This window comes from Catharus ustulatus, chromosome 7, assembly GCF_009819885.2.
Source record: "Catharus ustulatus isolate bCatUst1 chromosome 7, bCatUst1.pri.v2, whole genome shotgun sequence".
NCBI classification, from domain to species: Eukaryota; Metazoa; Chordata; class Aves; order Passeriformes; family Turdidae; genus Catharus; species Catharus ustulatus.
In genome coordinates, this window is record NC_046227.1 from 33,134,093 (window position 1) to 33,157,567 (window position 23,475).

Below are 23,475 nucleotides of genomic sequence, written 5' to 3' on the forward strand. Positions count from 1 at the left end.
TCTGGAGAAATTCTCTAATGAATTGTTTCAAGAAAATTAATGCATCTACTTCACCAATGTTAGTATTTTACTACCAATTCTGTTTAAAGCCTTTTGTAAGAAATAATTGACTAGGTCAAATTTTCACAGAGAAGACACTGAAATCACCCCTTTGGTTTGCAGTATTTACTTGGGGTTTTTTCGGTTTGAGTAATATTCAAATATAAACAAGAAATGTCCTTCTGGACAGACAAAGATTTGCATTTCAGCTGGCAAAACAGTCTAATTTGTAAGCAAATAGAAACCACTTCCTAAACTTCTAGCCTGGTTTTTTAATGAGTTAGACTGTGAATAATGGAAAATAATCCTTGCTGGTATCATGGAACAAATGCAGGCTGGTACAATCACTTTTATTCAAGAAAGCTTTTTTATATAGTAGATATTAAAATAATTTTGAAATAGAACAATCTAGCAGTAGTGGCACAAAAAGAAGGACATTTTAAATTAAGGATGGATCATTTCTCTTAGGAAGTCCTTTCAACAGCAGACAGCAAGTTTCTTAGTGGCAGATAGCATACTTAGGAGAGCTGCTAAAAGTAGCAACTACTATGGCTTGGTCTATGGCTTGAGTGAACCTTGGAAGTCAGGCACAAAAAGTAGTTAACAGCAAAGCAAAAACATCTCGCAGAGTTGTGCTGTAAATCAGATTACCAATGATTACCTGGCAAACTGAGGATAAAAGGCTTGCCTACTTCATTCCACAGTGCAAGAAATGACAAACAAAGTTGCTCATTAAAAGAAGGAAATGCTTTTATTACCTTTCCTGAAGCCCCTTGAATATCTGCACCAAGGTATCTGCAATCTCATCTACCACTTCATGATAGTGATAATTAAAAGCCATTTCAATATCCAGACCAACAAACTCTGTCAGATGTCTGTGAGTATTGGAGTCCTCAGCTCTAAATACTGTAAAATTAAACAACAGAAATTTTAACTGACCTGAAATTATCATTCCAGTTGGAAAAATAACAATCATTTGAATTATAGACATGAAAATTCTCACTGAAAGACACAGATCTAACTAGCAGCCTCAGAGCATGATTTTTAACAGTGACAGGATTACTGCAGCTGTGGTACTCAAAGGATACAAGACAGACACAACCACAGAGAGGCAGGATCTCTGCTTAGACCAACAGACACAAGTGGAAAAAACAGACAAGCTTTCAAGCACACAAGAACTTTCAGATTTGAAACCTGCCTTTTTCTGAGGAAATGGACTTGTACACGTGTGTGTCTTTTGGGATAGGTGCATGAGTCTAAAATAAACATGTCTTCCCATAAACCATGACTCATCTCTTAGTGATTAACAAGACATTTAAGACCTTCTGAATTACTTGGAATTCTTTTTTGTTTGTTTTATACACTGTTATTGACTTCTTTTCAGCATTTAGAGGTTAAGCATCTTTACACCATTTGAGGTCTTTGAAGAAAACTACTGAATTGCCACCTAAAGAGGCTATGTCCTATCAGCCTTTAAGAAAGAGAGCATGGGACTGGAAATTACTAATTTTTTATTATTTACTGACAGTTAAAAGTAATGTTGTTCTAAGTAATGTTGTTCAGTACATGTACAGCAACTTCTCTGTCAACTTTACTGTCATTGGTCGCCTCAGCTGAAATTTGGTTTGGCAAGTGAAACTACACCAAGTGAAATGATTCAAAGCTTTAGAGTGTGTGTGTGTGTGTGTAATCTTACTTGTACCACAGCTGCTAAAAACCACCAGGGCACACTTCACACGTTGCATACAGCAAAGCTTTTCTTACCTGGCCCAACGCAGAAAACCTTTTCAAAGTCAGCACATATACACATCTGCTTGTAGAGCTGTGGGGACTGAGCCAGGTAGGCACTGGTTTTGAAGTAGGATACAGTAAACACATTGGCTCCTCCTTCACTGGCAGCTAGAAGGCAAGTGCTTTTATAAGGAATTATTGAAATAAAACCAAGCAGTTATTAAAATAAAAATGTAAAAAATCAGTCAGAGGTAGAATGACAGATTATTTGTCTTACATTTAAAGATCAGAAAGAGATTTTTCTTTAAAGCACATTAGAGGAAAAAGATATATTTGCATCCATCCATCCATCCACGGCAAGGTAAATTTTGCAGGTCAGGACTGTCACACCTTGTCTTGAAATCTGCAAATTTAGCTGGGGTAGTATAAAATGTTACTATTTCAGCTGACCTTCACCTTACAATTAGAACAGCAGAGAATACATATCTGTACTAACACATCTACCTGCACCCCCAGATTTCTGTGGAAACCTATCTCTGCCAGTGGCTCAGGCTGCCAGGGGTTCATTGCAGAGCCTGAGAGCAAAGTGCATATCCTGCTTTGCCAGGACCATCCTCTCTAACTGAAGGCATAAATACCTCACACAGCCAATTCCGGATTTACCAGAGGGCATGAGCCAAAAGTATAAAGCCTCTTCTCAGTTTGAAGCAATTTTCATAGACAGCTCAAGAGCAAGATCACATGCATTTCCATTACTGCAAAGCACCTACCAAAACTGCATCACTTCACCTGGCCAATTCCCCGTGTGTGACATGAGAGGTACAGTGACCTAACACAAGTAACTTTTAAAAACCTCAAATTAAACCAGTTATGATGTTTAAATTGGAAGTTCATAAGGATTGCACTGATTTAAGTTAGTTTTACAAAATATGGTCTCATCCAAACAATGGGATGCTTGCTTGCTTAGGTCTTACAGAAATAAACTGCATAGGACTTTTTTAGTACTTCATAGTATATAACTATCTCCATAGGAAAAAGTCATCCAATCTTCTAGTTCAATGGCACTTTTCATGTTGAAAGAACAGATATTACATGCATTTTGTTAAAAAGCTCATATTTTATCTCAGCCAAGAGATGTCTTCCAAAATATAAATACAGAAGCACAAAATTCTGTAAGCAAGACATTCTCTATGAATGTACATACAATAACACAGTAACACAAATGTTCTGCTCTGATTTCCCATGCCAAGTATCTTACTGGTATCAACAAAACCTCAAAGAACACCAGTAAGACAGAAGAAAAACCTTTACCAGTAAATCAAACCATTGGACTTTAGAAAACAATACAGCAAATCAAAAGGATTAGAAGCAAAATCTACATTTCAGACTTTAAGGCTGAAGCTGTTATTCCACATTTCCAAAAAGAGAAAGGTCTACCACATTCTATTCTGCCACATTCTCATTCCTAAAGAAGTGACAAATTGTGCCATATAATGGCAACATATTTTATATCATGTTTGTTGCAACATCTTTATGATGGAATGTGCTTTTAATCTAAACTAAAATGTTTTCTTTTAAATACTGAGAACAGGCAGTGCTCAACACTGAGAACACTGATTTGAAAAATAATGCACATGATCAGAATTAAACATTCATATGCATTGCAAACTAGGTTACTCAGGTATACATATAATTTTTCTTGTCGTTCTTTTAATACCTTGTGTCAGTAGAAAAGTAAAAACCAACTCTGACACCTGCTAGAAGTTTGCTATGTTGCATCTAAGCTAAAAAGAAAATTAATGTTTTTAAAATAAAAACTTATTAAATTTTTATTTACATATGAAAAATAGGTACAGATAGGTACACTGAGCAACTATAAAAAATCACACCTGTAGCTGCTGGATCACACATACAATACCTGAAATGATTTTGGGAGTCTGAATTTCCACAAATCCCTTGCGAATAAGAGTTTCTCGGAAAAGCTGACAAATACCAGACTGAAGGCAGAAGATTGCCTGACTAGTGGAGGTCTACAAGAGGAAGATAAAATAATGAATCCTATGTTAGTTTTTCCTCTCTCTACTACTTCTTCTGAACAGCTGAAAGGATGAATTCCTTCCCTCATGAATACCTGATTATTATATCTACCTAAACAGTGAAAAATGCAAATCCATAATTGTCTGTTACACAGAAGGAAACAGGAAAGGAAACCAGAGAAATTATTAATTTCAATTTATAGCATATTCACTTATAAATGAGGCACTATGGTCAATTCTACATTAAAAAAATACCTGATTTATGAGATGTGCTTCTGCAAATAAAGGTTTTATAGCAAGAAACTGAATAAAAACACTGAATCTATTAAAAAGCTTTCAGCACACTGAACTAGAACAGCTGCAGAATACACAGTGCATGATAAAAGCAAAGCCATTAATAAATTACATAAGGTAGAAATGTCTGTTAAACGCTACCAAATACAATGTTTTTCATGAAAAAACACAGCCACACATTAACCATGTACAACACTGCCAGAAAAACATCCAAAACCCAGAGTCTACACCTCCAACATTTAAGCAGCCCACAAAACACCTGTTGATATGAACTGCAGTTTGGGTTTTTTTAACCTTACTTTAAAAGTAGATTGAGCTGAAAACAGATTTAACTGAATTGGTAATTTTCTTTTTGTTTGTGCACGTGACACAATTGAGCTGCTCATGTGGGTTAGCAAATACCTCCACTGAACATTCCTGGAACACTTTTGGCATGAAGAATAAAAAAACCACCTTAGTGATTGCTGTAAGACTGCAAGGCATCAGCACTGAAGCCATATCTGATTTTGTGCTCTCAGCATCTCAAACGTGACAGTGAGCACCCTAAAAGAGCACAAAGAGACCAACGAGTTCCTGCCAACGAGCAAGAGAACGGCTCTTTACATCAACCTGCGTCACAGCACTGTTTACTTCTCTTTCTGAACAGCACCCAGCTCTTCAGTTAGGGTAAGAAAGGTCTTGTGGGCTTTTTCACATGACTCCTCTACTAAACCACAAAACAAAAAACCCCCAACCAAAACGAATTATATAAGCAGCCAAATTTAGACAGTCAGTCGGTAGAAACACTAAAATAAAGTTACATTCATCATCTGTGCAAGATAAAGACATCCCTTTACCACCAAAGAGAAAACTGCAATAATTCTGCAGCTCTGTAGCTGTTTGGAGTTAGTTGTCATTTTAGCTGACCAATGAAAGATTTCAGGAGGGTAAGTGGTTGAGACTAGTAAATAATAGCAGTTCTCACTGTCTGATAAACTACGTCTGACAGACCACAGCTGCTACTCAAAATGAAGGAAATGAGGTTTTGAGCAACAGTTACAAAAGTACCCTAAAAGTTTTTCACCTTTTTCACATTGGTCTCCAAGAACCAGACATATAGTTAGACTCTGCCTGAGTTATGGGCATAATTTGGCAGTGTTACATCCAAGTACCAGGATGACTCAAAGGGATTTTTTCTTCTTAACCAACTCCTACTTGAAAGGTGAAAGAGCAGACAACTTCAAGTCACCTTTGAGTTTCCCAATAAAATTTCTGATGAACTAGACACATCTAAAATTGCTAAGAGAGAAGATGTGTGACATTAACATAAAGCAGGATAGGAACAATGCATCTTCCACCCTTGGTGTTAACCAACAGCAGTTTCATGCCAGAGCAGGTGAGAATGCAGCAGTAACCCACACAGCCCCAGAAAAAAAAGAAACCTGGTTGCTAAACCCAGCCTGAAAGCAATTACATGGTCTGACCTAAAACTGCACAGACACACAGCCAGTCAATACCTAACAGAGATCTCCAGTAACAAAGGTTCATCAGGCAAACTCCTCCTGTCCTTTGTGAGGATGCAGGGCAAGGATTCTATCTTCCTAAGCCATCTACAGTGGTAAGTTATGCTTAGAAACCGCATTTATGAAAGCAGCCAAATTCACAGAACTGGACACTGAAGCTTTTATTTAACTACAGACCAAGAACAAGCAGCAATTCTCCATACCTCAAATTTGATCTGACAAGACCACTCTTCTTTCACCAAAGGTGGCTGAGTTTCAGTGTGTATTCATTCAGAGACTGCCAACATGGATAACAGGTGGAAATTTGTGATACTGCAGTCTCCTTGTAAGAATTAAACAGACCCACAAGACATCTGAGATAAGCTCCTAAAGAACTCCATCTGAAAATCTGCAGTGGAGTCAAATCAATGACCTCAAAAGTTTTATGTGCCCCTACAATTTCTAAATATTTTAAAAATGGAGAAAAACTTTTCAGATTTAATAACATTCTTTGCACTGGTGTGATGTTCAGAACAAAAAGAGAACAAATTCATTTGAACAAAATTCAGTAACTGAGATGCTGGTATATACAGCAACATTTGTACATTGGTAAGTAACACAGCCACATTTTGAGCTTCCACACCTAGGTGCAATACAGCAAACTAAAGACAGAGTCAGCTGTCAAAATGATTTGATTTTTACTGTTACCTTAAAATAAGATTTTGCCACAACATTCTTTTTGTGTAGTGTTTATTCCAATAGGAACCCTTCCACATACATATTGACAAACTATCTTATCTGAGAACTCTGGCAAAGACAGTCAATATTGCTTCAAGAATTAATCAGAAACAGGAACAAATTTGTGACACTTAATTGCAGTTAACAATGTTAATGTTTTAACTCAGTCTGCAAAGCTCATTTTACAGAAAAACTCATTATTTTAAATAATCACCTTTGTTACAGTTTAGAGAACAATGCTGAAGAATGAGTTTCAGTCATAACCTCACTCTAATTTCACCTGTGTATTTATTATACAGATGGCACAAAGGAAGATATTTATGATAAAACTGAGCACTGCAAGATTATAAAAACAATTATCACTTTTCATTTGGCACAAGCTGCAGTGTCACAACAGCAGCCATGTGTGCTGCCGAATGTTTTTCATCGGAATTGAGGGCAGTTCACACCATGATCATATCTCAGAGAGGTGAGACCAACGCACAGACACCAAAAGTTGTGAACTTTCTTTTTACTCTCACATCAGCTGCAGAAATTGTTCTCCTTCCCCCTCATTTTTGCTTTTCTGTTTGCCTGCTGTAGCTACCTATCTTCCATCAGGAACAACCATGTCATCTATATTCTTTGAAGTAATATACATTGTTTTAAATAATGCAACTAATTTTGCAATTCCTCCACTATATATACAACAAATGAAGTTTTGCTAAGAAACAGAATTTATCTTCAATAACATTTTTTAAACCTCCAGATGACTGAAGTCTACTTTTATGCAAATTTTAGTACTAGTTATAGTACAAGAATATATGAAATGTGTAGTTTGTAGTCTGAATGACTGGGACTGTGTATGTACACACTGCCAAATCACTGCCCACAAGAAAATAAACTGTATGTGCTTGTTCATTACAGCTTGGATTCAGTCAGGAAAAACACAGCTTTTGCAATGAGGAAATTGAATCCAACACTATGAAATCAAGCTTGAAGTAATTGAGTATTTGGGAAAAAAGTGCATTAAGATCAGGGTACAGCTGGATTATCACATAACACAGTCTGACATCCATAAACTACTAAAGACAGTTTCATGTTAATGCTCTACCCTGAGCAGTATAAACAGGGTAATACTGACCCTAAAAAGGGTTTGCTTTGGTCCCAATGAGCTGGGCATTAGCAGACACAATTGCAGCAACAGGACTGCAAAAAGGCACACAATTCAAGTCACATTTGGACAGATACTGTTGAGATTAAAGTCCTGCTGAACACAAAAAATAAACCAGAGCAAGGACTTTGGTCAGGTCCATTGTAACCCTGGGTGAATCTGAATTGTTTCTTTCTTCAGACTCAGGCAAACTGAGAAATAAAACCCCAAGAATTTGTGTTTCTTTCACTGATCTTTCCTTCTTTTTTTTTTTAACAATGTAAAACTGGATTAACCTGAATTGTTATTTTTAAGAAGTAAACTACAAAAATCAGAGTTTCACTAGTCTTTTCTTCATTACTTTTAATGTACCACAGAACTTAATGAAATACAGTTTCTGCTGGTCTTTTTACAGACATGGAAAGTCTACACACCACCAAATACTTCAGAGAGACTTAAGAAATGCAGAAAAGTAAAGATTTAAAAACACAGTCAGTGCTCTACTTTGCCCTTTTTAACTGTTGTGATAAGTGAATGGTAAATAAAACATCTCTATGATCAAGTGAAAGCCATTGTGAAAACTAGATACTTAGGTCAATAGTGGTTTCCTCACAGTCACCTGTGGTTATCTGAAAAAAAATCTAGTCTGCACAAGGGCTTTTCTTTCTTCTTACCAGTCCTCTTTTCTCTAAAACCCCATCTTTTCTACTCCAAGGGTGTGACCTGTATTTTATGAGTTAACCCACCAGGAACAGGCTCATTCTTCTCCAGTAACCATCCTTTGGAAATGATTTTCAAAACCCCTTAGCCCTAAATAATCACCATTTTCTCTCCATACCTCACAATAACAACTACAGCAGTAGCTTGGCATCTTGGCATTTAAGTACTTCTTGTCCCCAACCTTAAAAAAACTAAACTACCAGATACTTCTGAGACATCTTTGTCAGCAAACAGAATTGTTAACAAAAGATTGTTAATAATTCACTGCAATACTCAGTCTATTTCCACATGTACACAAGAGTGGAAGTCTTGCAATCTTTGCAACATACTTTGCATCTTTCATTTCCACTATTGTAATTTCCTTATTATTAATTACATTCCTTGTATTGCACCATCATCAAACCTTCCTTGGTATACATCACAGCTGGATGGAGTGATGCCATTTTCAGAAATACAGTATTTTAACTCACATAGTAACTGAATTTCCCAAATCCACTTTATCATGACTTGCCCTATCCAGTTAACTCCTTTGTTAATCACTATTTAAAATTAGCTAATTACTTAACTACTTTAAATACTGTGTTTAAATGGACACAAATAATTGCATACAAATGACTTTTTTTAGTCTGAGCCTAAGCAAGATCTATGCATTTAGTTTGGCAAACCTTTCTCAAAATAACAGTGTCCCTATTTTTGATGTTCAGTACCTCCTTCTTCCTTAAAAAACTGGGGCACTGAGGAAGCCAGAACTAGATGATATATTTATCTGTGGCTGGACTCCCTCCCACACTTGTAGGAAGAGATCACCACAGCAGCTCCGTTAGAACTATCCTGTTAACAGTTTCCCTGTTGCCCATGATATGGTTTTCCTAAAAGGAACAGCTGTGGGAACAATGTTTCAGATAACACATCATGTTTGCAATCCTCCTTAGTTATGCAGTGCATTTGAAACACTAAAGGCTCTCTGAAGCCTCATTTGTACTCCAGCAGTTCCAATTTATGGAACCAAATAACCGAAAATCAATTACTACTTTCTGGTTTCTCTGCATTCCTACTCTAGTGATTCCACTACATCCAGTGCCTAGGATGTATATATATATATAAATGCATGTGCTCTCACTGACACTTTCTTCTTCTTCATTAAATATCTTTTCTGCTTATTCAGCACTCCCTTACAAAAACAGATTAAAATAACACATATTTAAAATCTGCTTTTGTTCTGAAACCCATAATGAAAGGTGCAACAGAAAAGACACACAGCAATGTGACAGTCTGAGACAGAAACTTTTCTTGTGCAGAGGAGGAAGGTGATATCCAAGCCTAAACATGGGCAAGCTGTGACCAGATCACACCCAGCCACAGGTGTATGCAGAGGATGAGACTGCAGGACTGGGATCTGGCATTTCATCCTGCCATCAATTCTGTGAAAAGCTAACCTGAATTCCTGTTCAGCATGGAAGAGCTGCTTAGCACCACACTGCAGCAGCTGCTGGAGCTAAGGAGAAAAACAGCCTAATGCAGAGTTAAGGTTCAGAGCTCAAAACAAGGTGCCAGACATTGCTGAAGAAAGGGTGTCCCAACAGTGGTTGGGACACAGGAGAGGTTACAGCAACATCCACTTAGGTCAGCAGTTGCACCCTCCAGGCAGAACACTGACAACTAATGCCCCACTGCTGTACTGACAAAGGTATTTCAAAGTATTGGGAGGGCCATGCTTAACTACTGGATGTGTACAGGGACAGAAAAACTTCAGTCCAGCCCTTTCCATTCCACCTCCTGTGTTTATTCTGGCATGAGTCTTCCTTGTTTTTCCATTGCTATTTACCTTCTTAGGCTTTGCTCTGCAGATGCCCTCAACGGCACTACAGCCAAGGATACTTCCAAGTCATTTTCACCTAGGATTTTTAAATGTTATTTCCCTTTGTATAGTTTCTCTGTTCTCTTTGGGCCTCAAGGCTCCTTTCAGTTTATTATACAGGTGTTTCTTTAATATAATGGATTTTCTTAGGTTTCTCTGGAGTGCTGCTGCTTATTTTTATTCATCACCAGATGTTCAAGTAAAGCCTGCAGTTCAAGCACCCCAGATTTCACCCCTTCAGTTCAGTACACTGCCTTAGCACTACCAAAGCTGATGATCCTCCAAATGATTTTCACTTTCAATCATCAGTATAGAACTCTTTCCATTAAAGGCTTAATTTAAGACAGATTAAGAGTCCAATATGATGTGATACTGAGTACCCTGAAAAATAACCACATAATGAAGTTATTAATAGTATTATTATCAGTATTATACGTAAGGTCAAGTGAAAAACAATTAACTTTGGTACAAGTAAAACAATTGACACAAGTAGTTTTAGTTGCTGAAATAAGGATGTTGATCAGATGTTGAAAAGTTCTAAGTATCTCAGTGCCAGAACTTTTCCAAATTTTCCAATAAATGAATTTTTTTGTTTCATTTCTCAGGTGCAAAGATTGATTTACTGAGAAACTGTCATTAATCAAGAACTCTGAAGGCAGTACTAGGTATCAAAAAAAATGAGCTAAGCAGAGTCTTCATTCAGTGTTGATTAAAATTTTATAGTGGAGAGCCTAAAATGGCTAAAAAGCCTAGGAAAAGGCCAGGATGCCTCAAGACAATAATGTTTAGTTAGCTACACACTTGAGTGTCAGCTGTTGTTCATTAAAAAAGAATTAAAGTTCTGTAAGTAATTTAGTAGAGAGTATTTTGCTGCAGATCAGAAATGGTAAATATTTGAGAGGTCTGTGAATTCACAGAAGGTTGGGTCTCTATGGCCTGGTTAAAGAAAGGTGTTTCAGGAAAAAAAAAGGGAAAATACATGAATGCTGTAGAGGAAACAAAGAGAAGAGATTGGGATTGTGGCCTGGTACAATTTATCTGGCAAGACATGCATTACAGCACTGCCTGTTAAAACTCAGAGCTTCCATCTTATACTTCAAAACCGAGCTCTCTACAGGTTTTGGATAACAAAAACTGCATCTGAAAAAGAATGTCACTAAATTGTCTCTATCCAGTCACCTTTGACTTTTGCAGCTACAAAGCCCAGATGTACACAGCAACATGTCAAATCATCAATGTTTGCATGTGAACTACTAATATATATTCTTTAATTAATGTCAGTCAAGGTGAACATTTAGGATTCTAAAATCCTGTGCTTTTACGATACCATGCAAAACCAAAAAACCATATTGTTTATTTTTCTTCTGCCCAACAATACAACTCCATCAAATCCATTACTTTTATTGCTTTGTGGATTAGAAATATGAAGACTAAACACTTGCAGGCAAGCCTGCAGTACTGCATGTTCCTTACCCTCAGATCAATGATTCTGTTGTCCAGTCTTGTATCTTGGTTTACAGTAGCTCTTCCATCCTAAACAGTTGTGCAAAAGCACATAGTGAATACATACACATCCAAAAAACAAACAAAACCAAAACTTTGACAAAACAAAATCAATGGAGAAAAGCACCCTAGATCATTCTAGAAAGAACACAGAACAAACTGGCAACATAGCAAAGTTAAAGCTGTAACTTCTCCCAGAGGTCAAAGGCAGAACCCAACTATGAGGATGAACCAGACACACACATAAGACTGAAAACCCTCTGGTTTTGACCTTCCACTGCAGTTCTGCAGACATCAAAGCTATAGAGATGTTGAACACAGTTCTGGGTAGCACAAAGAAGTAAAATGCAAACCTAACCAACCCCCAGAATCACCGCATTGAGGAAGTTGCTTGGCTTTTGTGCTTTTGTTCAGCTACAAAGACAATAAAAAGTATTTGAGGATTTGAGTTTTCACCTCCTCTCCTTCCACTTCTGGTCGAACAGCATCATCCAGCTGTAAGGGCAGCCGAGGTTCAGCTGAACTGATCACATAGATCTGAAATTGAGAGAGAACAGAAATAGCATGAGGCTCTGCTCAAAAGGAGGTGTGATTTACACAAGCGTATTTCTAGCAGAGACCTGAAACAGTGTTTGCATAGGCAACTCGCTCTAAGGCTGTGATTTTATCCCAGTACTTGAGATACACTGTGCACTCTCATGGCAATACTGAAGTGCTTAGTTCTTGCTTTCCCTTTGAAAGATTTGAAGTATCTTTTTTTCTTCCGGAAGCACCGAATTGAGCCAAGTCCATACAGCCTGAGGGACAAGCTTTTTGGCATGAAAATGCCAGCTCTGAATATACCAGATTTCACTGAGTTTTAGGTTCTGATTCCAGGAAGATCATCCTGTTCTTCTCCTTGTTAATGTATAATTTACTTATCATCTGAATATAGCTGAAAGAGCTATTTCAGATTCAAAAATTTATGAGATAACTAAAATACAATCAGAGAACAAAAACCACCTTGCTGTGCCTTATGGTCTAGTATTGCTCCTAGAGGAACACTGATTTTGATGCTCTTCAGAAAAATCAAGCATAGGATAATCTGCACACATATTAAAACATATTTCTTCAAAATCTGCAGATTTTCCCCAATGCTGTTAGCTGAGATTTACCTCACTGCTATAATAGCCATTGTGCTCTACTCCTGAGGCGACTGGGTTCAGCTGTATTGTAGGCATACAGTCTAGTTAAAAACCTTTAGAAGAAAAGGATATTACATAAAGGTATAAATATGCTTTCTATTTAAACAAATTATAAAGTTACACTTCCTCCAGCCCTACAGCACAAGCTCCAGGAACTTTAGATTTCAAAAGTTTCCATACTGTTAAGCCACTGAGTTTATTTCTGTGAGAATTATGTATTCCAGTCCATTGTACTGAGGGGAAGATTGTAACTCTGATAAAGAAGAAACTCCTGACTTGCACTTAAAAAGAAGCAGACTTTTTATTCCAGTATTTACTGCAGTTAAGAATCAAACACTAGAATTACAATCTTTCCTAGCCAAATTTTTCTAGTGAGATATTTTACTTACTCGATACTTTAATTCAAATGGCAGATAAAAACAGAGAAATATAAACTCCAAGTATCTTAAAACCAGAAGTGTTTGATTTTTACATATAAAACACTGAAATCTGTACTTCAAAAGCAGTTTATTTCTCTGGCATGGGATTCTTTACTGACAAAGTTTATGTATGTAGACAGACAGACAGTGTCAACAGATAATCTATCAAACAATTAACCAGTGCTCCATTTGCTCAAAAATTTACCCTTTGAACGTGCAGTTCAACATCTTGCTGAGTACAGCCTCCGATTTTCTGATGTGCTTTTCTCACAACGCCTTCTATGTCCACAATGCTCTCTTTGGTGATGCTGGCAATAGAGACAAGACAGAAAGCTCAGTAAGTTCCACTGCACACTGCAGCAGCCTCAGCACTGAGCACCATTCATGCACTGCATGGACTGCTGAACAGCAGAACAGAGTAAAGGATCTGAAGTAACTTTTCTATCTAATAACTGATTAATGGAGGAGTGTGCTGAAATATCCCCATCCACAATGAATTCAAACTGGGATGGAAGACTTGAGAAAGAATTATGGTTGAGCTCAGTGCTGGCCCATTGTCTGTGTGTGTTTATACATAAACTGACAAGTGGCAGAGTTCTTTTTCTAGGCCACAGACACTCTTCCATGTGTCAGCTGATGCAATTATCTGCAAGATGTGTCTTCACCAGCAGAACAACAAACTGAAGGGACTCCTAGAACTGAAGGGGAAAATCAAAACTGGTTCAGCTTGTTTAAACTATATGACTTGTTACTGAAAGATGCAAGATGCTCCAAAGTCATTTCTCTCCACTAACAGTCACCAGTAGTACGTTACAACACCACACACCATCCTGGAAGCCTTGCACAGATATGATATAAAGTGTGTGTGCTACAAGCAAACAGCAAAAGCCTCAAGAGTCAGAGGTGAGAAAAGAATTTGTATGAGCAGTTTTCATTTACCCATTTAAGGTACTGGAATTTAATCAGAACTTTGCTACAAATAATCTCACCCTCAATGGAAATATATTTTCACACTGTCTCTCTGTTAGCTTACAGAAGGCCAAATATCTAAAAATGTTACTTTCTTTTTTAGGAAAATTAATGTTACAATCATCTTTCACTTGTGAGTCCTCCTTGAGAGAGCTGAAAAGCACTTTATGTACATCACTTGACCACCTAAGCCCTTAGACAGCAGGAAATTCACAATTTAACTGCAAATAATAAGAGGTGAGTGAGGATGTCATCAGACAAGCTGGCCACTGCTGAAAGCAGCAAAGCAAAGAGCCATTAGCAACCCTCAACTTTACAAGACTGGCACATTTTTTACTCTGAATAAAAATCTTGAAAACTCTGACGATATTAAAGTAACAGTGGAAAATACAAGGATCAAATTCTCAAAACCTAGTAGTGGCACTACAAGTAAATTCCAATTAACTGAAAAATAAAAAGCCAAATTTGAGTATTTTAGCTGAATACACTTTTTTGATGGCAATACTTTCAGGTGATAGAACTTATTAGCTGCTCTGAAGTTAATACAGACAAGAGTGCTTCATATGCTTGACTTGCTTAACCATTAGGTAATTCCATGTACTCCAATAAATTTGTGAACGGTATGTTCTTCTGGTACATTTACACTTTAGAAGAGCTACAGTTGCTCAAATCATGACTAAATTTGTACAAAGCAGAGGCTGAGAGCAGGCTTTAAATAAGAATCCATTTAGTTATAGGTGAGCCTCCATCTCCATCAGTTTAGCAAAGGCAACAAATATGAGAAAGGATAATTGAAATGACACCAAGTGCTTCCAAGTACTTTCTATCACAAATGATTCTGTTTGGAACTCCTTACACACACTGTGGCACCAATACAAGACAGTGTGAGCATCTATGAGACTACATGATGCTAGACCAGTATTAAGTGTTAACTATAAATTCCCTTTTCTTTTCAAATATGTGAATGTTTAAAAGAATTGAAGTTTTACTCTTATGTGAACGTTTTTCCCTAGACAGTTCTCCTCTGTTTTTCCTGTTTCCTTTTTCATGTCAACATTTTGGCAAATGTCCAGAAAACACCACTAATGACATGAATAGCAGTGTCTTCCCTGAAAATATCAGTTTCTAATCTGCTGAATAAAAGCCTTCTCACTAATAACAGCAAATAATGTTTTAAATTTATTGAAGGAAATTCTTTGTGCTATGAAAAAGAACAGTTAGATAAAAATGTGTTGTATGAAGGATTCATAATTAGATTGGTGATCCCATGGATGAAAACTGTTAGCGAAGTCTGTACAGAGCTCTGATCAGAACATGCAAGGAATTCAAGACATGCAAAATGATATCAGGTTAAAAATAAAGGAAGAAACTGACTTTTACATCACTGTAACTGCAATACTGCTTTGCAAACTTGCATAACTTTAGAACTTTGCACATAGGATAAAATGAACTTTGTCTGCATCTCTACACTGGAGTTGTAATTAAAACATGTTTCTTGATCTGGAACATATTTTAAAGTGCAGCATTCCTTAGTCATTACATTTGGCACAATTTCAAGATGTATTTCAACTGAGTTCCTAACTGTATAGGTCCCTGTAACCAAATATTCAAGTAATTGCCTGGGCACACAAAAGCACCAGGAAAGGTCCTACTGCAGGTGATGATCTTTGCATTTATAAACATCTATCATCCCCTCAAAACTTTCATTTGATAATTAAAAAATGTTCTTTTCCTCATTTAAACTCCACATTTAATCCAGTATGGAAATAAAAGCTGGTGTTTTGAGTTCTGTTTGAAGCATGCTCAGCAAGACCTAGAGCTGAAGTGCCTGAAGTCCATAACACTGCATCAAATGTAAACCACAGAAACCTGCAAGGTGCTGCTTTGATCCCAGCAGGTAATTCCAAGGCTGTTACTGAAATGGCATTTGCAGTTCAAGTTCCAACAAGAAACAAGATGCTTTAATAAAATGCCAGTAACTACAGCAAAGCATTCTCCACAGCAGCAGGAATAAGAAATCTAGGTGATTTTTGATAAAATTCCCCTGGGTAACAAAAAATCCCCAAACACCAATGAAAGTGAACAAGTAGCAGAAAAACAGTACCACCATTTCCATTAAGGACAACAACATTTATTACTGTAATTAATATTATCAGGGACTAGAAATGAAAGTAGGATGCATAAAGCACTAAGAAAAGACAGATGAAGTCTTTACATTGTTTAATCCAAAAAGAAACTATTTAAATATACAGATTAATGAAGCCCAACAATAAAAAATGTCTCTATATTGGAAATTATGTTGTATGTAATGTTCAAAAAAATCAAGATTATAATTTCTAAAGTGTCCACTAGATGCCTTATGTCCCTCTTAATTAGCTGCATGTCTATTAGCCAAGACTTTCTCTTTTAACCACAGGATTGCATTCTTGCAGTCTTTATAACAACATCTTTCATCAACAGCTTTGTGTTGCAAGCTGAACCCTATGCTGGCCTCCCAAAGTGAATCACAATCAACACTTTCTTGGTCAAAAGCCTGAAGAATAGGAAGAAACTTGGTTATTTATAGACTTCAAACAGAAAAAGTTAACTTCTTCTATATCATCTATACTTATTCTGGCATTTTGTTGTTTTTTCTTCAACACCTTTCTGTAAGCAGACTGCACAAATTATATTAATACATTATTAAATTAAAAATATTAAATAATTATCTTAATACATAATTATCAATAATCCTTTATCTGAATGCCAGTGAAAGTGAAGGCAATGATTTAATTTCAAAAAATGAGTGCATTTTGTAAGTAGTTAAGAGTATAAACACTTTGTACTCAACAACAGCAACTGTAATCCTGTCTGTACAAATACAGAAGCATGCATGAAGCCCCCTGAAAGGAAATTATCTGACATTGTGTACAAAAAGGCCAGGTAAACACCTATTCTTATTCTCTTCATTCTAAAACTATAACGATTGGTTTCCTATACCAACATTCTAACACTTGGTTGGACCTGGATACTTTCTGGGGAAAAAGAAGCCAATCTGCTTTTAAAGATTTTAAGTAACAAAACCCACAATGCATTTTTAGTACTTTTCACTAAAAAACCCCTACATTATATTTCCTTTCTAAATTTCCTTAATTTCATCCTCTGTTCATTGCATCCTGCCCTACCTTTGTATCTGCAATGTAAAGAACCCCCCACTGGCAGAAAATCTTGCGTAGGCACCACCAGACTGGGATTTAAATCATTCACCAATTTCTGCAGGATAGGACAGAGTTTTCTTTAGTCTCACAGAAAGCAGATTTGCCTAACCATGTATCATTTCTTCTTGCAACTTCACCATCAGCCTTTTCCAATCTGACATGTATTCAGACACAAAGACAACAAAAGTGGACAAAATATTCCAGAATTGCCTAAAACCAGGCACATATTACATTAAAGGCATTTTATGAGTCTTTTCCAAAAGTCAGAGAACTGCATGGGCTCCTGTCAAGTCAGTTATCTATCACAATCTCACCCTTCTCTCTGCACTTTTCTATTTACTAATCCTCAACACCCACAAAATCTGACCAAACAATCACAAAGGTACAAATGCAGACTGAAGAGCACTTAAGTGATTATTCTAAATGAACCCTGGTTACTACAAACTCCTGAGTCTCTATTTACCAGTCAAATTTCTGTGTCACCAGCAAACTTAACTGCAATTTGACATTTTCTTCCAGTCTTCTGATATAAAAATGAAACAGAAAGAGATAAAGAAAACATTCTGCAATATCCAGTAGTCTGCCTGGTATTACCAATTTATCTAGCTAAAGAACTTACATATATTTTTCTACATTGTGAATTATTTTCATACAAGTTAACCATTTCCCTTCCTCCGTTTTTAATCTCTTTCCTGCATTTTTACTCTCTAGTCTACTGCAAAGAGCCATCAAGTTACTTCCTGTGCAAGGCAGATTTTTGGAGCAGCTATATCAGAACGTGTTAACCACCTCTCCCAACTTCTCTATCAGACAGTGAGGTGGCGGGAAAGGCTCAGTGCTGAGATAGAAAAGGAGAAAGAAAACCAAAAGCAGCCACACCCAATGCTTGATGGAAAAAAGGCAGGTTGATAAATTACTAAGATAAATTACTAACTGGCACTTCTGCTGTTTAAAAGAGAAAATTAACTGTTTCTCTTACACAGCATCTCTTGCAGGACTGGGCTGAATTGTTTTTTTCTGATAAAAGACAGAAGAACAATTCCACAGCTGCCAATCCAGCATCTCAACTGGCTCTGTGCTATGTTTGTTTTGGAAGCTCAACTTCAAACTTTACACAGTTAAACTCACAGAAATTTCTTTGTAAACCTGAGCTGAACCACTATAAAGTGGTTCAACTAAAAACTCACATTCTAATGATAATGGTGGTAATTACTGTATGAATGCTGCTGACCACAGAACATTATGAAAGTTCTTGGTTTCCATGTCCCAATATCTAAAAGAGGAACTGGTTTGTTTATAATTTATGAAAATTTGCACAAAAAAAGCTCATTATTTAATCAACTAAAATTAAAAATTCAAGATCCAGAATTTTACAAACTATTTTAAACAAAGTTGTGGAGAATGTATGAGAATATGAGAAAATAACACATGGAAAATATAGTTTATATACTATCAGCGAAAACATTAAAAAATTTAATTGAAATTTAAGATATTTGAGTTAGATGTTTTCATCAATAAGTGTGTATTTCCTCATTTAACATGTAGGAAATGAGATGATAAAAAAAGACACTGAGAAAGGAGGGGAAACAGGATAGTTATTTTTAGACATCTAAGCCCAGCCTCATCTGCTAGAAATAATGGGATCACTCCAGAGCAGGTGAAAGGCAGCAGGGAAGTGACTGAGGACAGGCACGTACTGGGGCCCTGCTTCAGGTGCTGCTGACACAGTGACCCCACGTGCACTCACCAGGCAGGGAACAGCAGCAGCCTCTGAAGGACAAGAGGCAGCTGCAGTGGCAGCAGCAGAGAGAACTGCAGGAGATGAAACACTGGAAAAAGTGAGAGCATGGCAGGATATTAATAATATAGGTTTGTTGGTGGGAAGGAATCCTGAGAAGATGACTGTGCTAATGGTGTTAAATCAAAAGCAAACTGCCAAAAGAAAAACCAAAAGGATGTAACAGAGTCAAAGCACTCAGAGAACATGATGATGAGCATGTAATCATTTCAGAAGCAAAGATAATAAGGGAAATATGAATGCTACAAAGTGAGTGAGGCTGAAGTACCAGGATTCAGCTAGCAAATGCTATCCCAAAAAAGGAGCAGAAGGAAAAGTCAAAAGACAGTATGAACATCATCAGTCTGGCTACTCAGGAATTCAAGTCTCTCATCAAGAGGGTAGATGGCAGGGAGCTGGGAAGAACCTAAGGATGAGGTTCTGCCTGATTTATCAGCTCACTGCTGCCAGAAGAGAAAGGAGCTTTACCCTCTACTGCTCAGATACCCTCTTCCACAGTTTACCATTCCTTGTTAGCTCTGGACCTCCAAGACCTAATTTAAATCACTCACGTGGCAGAAAACTGAGTAGAAAAAGATCAGTGAATCACAAAAAAAATCACAGAAGGTTTATAAGTGGCAGTCAGCATATGGAAAAATGAAGACCAGCTTCCCTCTCATGAGCTCCTAACCACAAAGATCTACCAATCATGAAGTGTAAGAAATTCAGCAGTGGAGGGAGGAATGAAGAAAACTGAAAAAGAGAGCTGTTGAAGAGAACTGGAGAATAGAACAGTGTGCATCACAACTCTAAGAGTTGTTCCACTGCTCTGCAGCACAAGTTTCTCGAGGGAATACAGGCAGACTGGTTGGGAGCTTCAAGGGAGATGAATTAGGGAACAAGTACATTATGCACTTAATTCTTTTCAGAGATTCCAAGCGCTGAAGAGAACAAATCATTTCATGAAGAAACAGAACACTTCACTTTGGCTCATAAACACCTGTGAACAGCATGTTTCACACTGGCACTGCCAGCACTGAGAACCGCCAAACAACAAACACTGCTGGTTCTGTTTTCCTGCTGCCTTGAACCCCAGCAGCAGCAGCATTATCCCAACCTTCTTAACTTGGCTTCTGGAAGTCTCTGCTATAATGAATCCTTCCCCTCCCTGACATATTGAAGGTTGAAGGCTGTAGCACTTTTGCAGCTAATTAGTGGGGGCTCCCTTCCCAGCCATGAGAGTAGTGCCAAGAACTGCACAGAAGCAACTCAAGTGCCACATGTTAAACATATTCTGCACCAAATAAACTGCACAGAATTGATCCACATTTCTATTTGTGAACAAGTAGACAGACACAATTAAAGGTCTATTATAAAGCACATTTGTCACACAAGCATATCTATTACAGGATAATCTTGATGCAAACAGAAGGGAAAGGTAACTTTTTATATTTAGGTACAACACAAGACAAATAACTGAATTCAAATTCCTGCAACAAACACTGTTTCAATTGGCAAGTCTATTGCTCCTGCCAAATTTTTTTAAAATTAAAATTTTAGTGCCAAAAAATAAGGTGTAGATAAGGCTAACTCAGTGCACTTTTAGTTTCTTCAATTCAGTAAGCCACTTGCAACATGGGACTTCTTCACATCCGTTGTAAGTATAAAATGTATCACTACACTGAGGTCTGGTAGAAGAAAAATGCTGAACATGTGCAGACACACAGCACCACCACACACCAAACCAAGTGTCCCACTAAGCTCAGCTTGCCAGACTTTTTGTTAGCCAGCTTGGAAGAAAATGTAGGTTGTCTATGGGGAGAGAATGCTGCTTCAGCAGTTCAGAATGAATTTCAAGCCTGTTCTCTATTTTATCTTTTGTCAGTATAATGTATTCAACGCAATAGAGAGCTGACAATTTAAATAACTACATTTTAAAACAAACGAAGCATTGATGTTAATGTGTGAAAATGGTCCCAACCCCTGGGAGTCCTGGTTCCCACCATTGTTTACTCTGACAACAGGATATAATTGCTTACTTACTTGGCAGTAAACTTTACCATCTGCTTGCTTGCATGCTGTCCCACAGCCACAAGAGCCTGGATATTAAACTGCTGCTGACGCAGGACTAAGAAACACTGCTTCCCTGAATACAAAGAGAAACAACACAGGTGTATTAAGGACAAGTTACTTGAGGTCTTTGTGAATGAGAAAAAATTCTTTACTACTTAAATATAAACTGAGCTTTTCAGAGTGTGTGTGTGTCTCTCTCTCTCTCATTCATTGCTGCCACCACTCCAAAAAGCTGCTTCAAACTCTTCAGCTCTACATGTACACACACACACACACACAAACATTGAGATAAATTAATTGTGCCTTACATCTATAAACATTGGAATGGACATTTTCTAAAAATAACAGTAAGCCTTCCAAGATAAAGAATATTTAGACAAAAGAAAAACAACAAATCCTAACTCTTAAAGTAACTTTTTCTTCAACTCCAAGAAATACATCATACTTTTCCTCGTTTCTTTGCTCACAACTACTTCAAGTGTAAACTATTTTTAAAGAAGTTTTTTCTCATCTTCTCAAATCAAAGCTGTGGAGTTCACTTCACAAAGCTGCTCTGAGAGAATCAGGCTTGGTTTTGCACCACAAGGACTAAACCAACAATGTTCATTCTATTAAACACCACACATTCAGAATGAAGGGGAACAAAAGGAGTATTGATTCTAGTGAATGACAAGAACCTAAAAGACCAAATTAAAAATTCCTCTAAGAGCAATTTATTCATGAACAGCTTAGGGAAAAAGAAGTTAATAGGAATTAATAATAATGTACAAAGAACACAGTGCATTTTGTTGACTTTTAAAATTGGTATTTCCAAGTCAACAGAGCTCTTTCTAATCTGTTTAGCTGACAGATACAATCATTTCATACTTCTTTTCACATCTCTAATAGTCATTTATCCCTTAACTTAGTTTTAAGGAAATATGGTGATTTTAAATGCTTCTTCCTAGAGAGAAACTAACAACAAATGTTTCACTGGTGTACCAGTATCTGATAAAGGCACCAGCATGACTTCAACCCCAAGTTCTGACTCAGGACATTTCCACTGAAATGGTGAGAATAGGAAGAAGCCAGAAGTTTTGTATAGACAGCTACTTCCCCATTTTGTTAACTTAAACTCTAAACCAATAAACTAAAACATACCTAACTTGAAAACTGACATTAAAAAGCCAGTTCCAGCTTTCATTTGTAATTATGCAGATTACCATTCCTTACACTTAGCTACAGATAATTCAAGAGTATCAGAAAATCAATGCAGAACCCTTGGACAAATAATCTCATGGAAAGAAAAGCAAACATATGAAACTAGTGCAAAATATTATTAAATATTAATTATAATTATTGGAAATAACTAATCTTGTCCTATGACAAAAAGGCAACAAGATTAATTCAGTTTTTCAGAAAACAGAATACAACTATTTCTGTATTCCAGAAGCTGCAATATCCAATATAGTACAGATGCATGTATTTCTTCCAGGCAAACATTAAATAACAGATTTAATTTATAAAATTATAGTCTGTGTTTCAGATCCAGCAAGTCAACAAGGAAAGTACAATTTTCCACAGGACATGATAGGCTGAGTTTCTTTAGATAAGGGAGTATATCACTCATCTTTGCATCTCAGTGTTTCTTACAGTGTGGTTGGATACAGTATTTCCTAGGAGATAGTATTTGTCCCCATGATTTTAGTCACAAACAATTTAGCAAAATATGATCCAAGTTTCAGCATGGATGTACTAGGTGGTCAAACAGAAAAATGCACAGCTGAAGACAGCTATGATGTAACTCAACTATAAGACAGGGAAATAATGAAAGGACCTGTTATCACAGAACAGTTTGGGCTGGAAGAGACCTTTAAGGGCCATCCAGTCCAATCCCCTGCAATGAGCAGGGACACTTCACCAAGATCAGCTTGCTCAGATCCTCATCCAAAAGTCTTGGTGGTTGTACTCAATCCCAAACACTGGAAGTCTGATGAGTATCTGCATTATAAAAGGACTCGAATGTCTTTGCCATGAGTAACAGTAGCTGTTTTCATGAAGGAAGAGGATGTTCTGCAGAATGCAACCACTTCTAATCACACAGAAGATAAGTGATCAAACGGACCTCACTCACAGGACTGGTTCAAATATCCCAGCCACAAAGATTAAAAGAGGGAAGAGAACTTTTCCCGAGATAACTGAAGGCATTCAAAATAAAGCATCAAAAAGACCAGCCATAATCAAATCTAACTCATGCTTAGAAGCCTTTCCAGATCAAGAGATGTGGAAAAGAAAGCATTTGAGTAAGAAAAGTTTGGCCACTGGGATCTTCTCTATGTGTTTTG

General features: G+C 37.1%; 1 protein-coding gene across 1 annotated transcript in view; it reads right to left on the reverse strand.

Annotated features, from left to right (window-relative positions):
• Positions 1-23,475, reverse strand: part of DARS1 (aspartyl-tRNA synthetase 1) — a 36,664-nt gene that overhangs the window by 4,457 nt on the left and 8,732 nt on the right. Inside the window, exons 4-10 of the mRNA XM_033064954.1 lie at positions 21,122-21,224; positions 13,341-13,443; positions 11,989-12,069; positions 11,503-11,562; positions 3,689-3,800; positions 1,804-1,938; positions 798-945 (exon numbers count right to left, since the gene is read on the reverse strand). Of these exons, the coding sequence (XP_032920845.1) occupies positions 798-945; positions 1,804-1,938; positions 3,689-3,800; positions 11,503-11,562; positions 11,989-12,069; positions 13,341-13,443; positions 21,122-21,224 (742 nt within the window). The remainder of the gene's footprint in view (positions 1-797; positions 946-1,803; positions 1,939-3,688; positions 3,801-11,502; positions 11,563-11,988; positions 12,070-13,340; positions 13,444-21,121; positions 21,225-23,475) is intronic.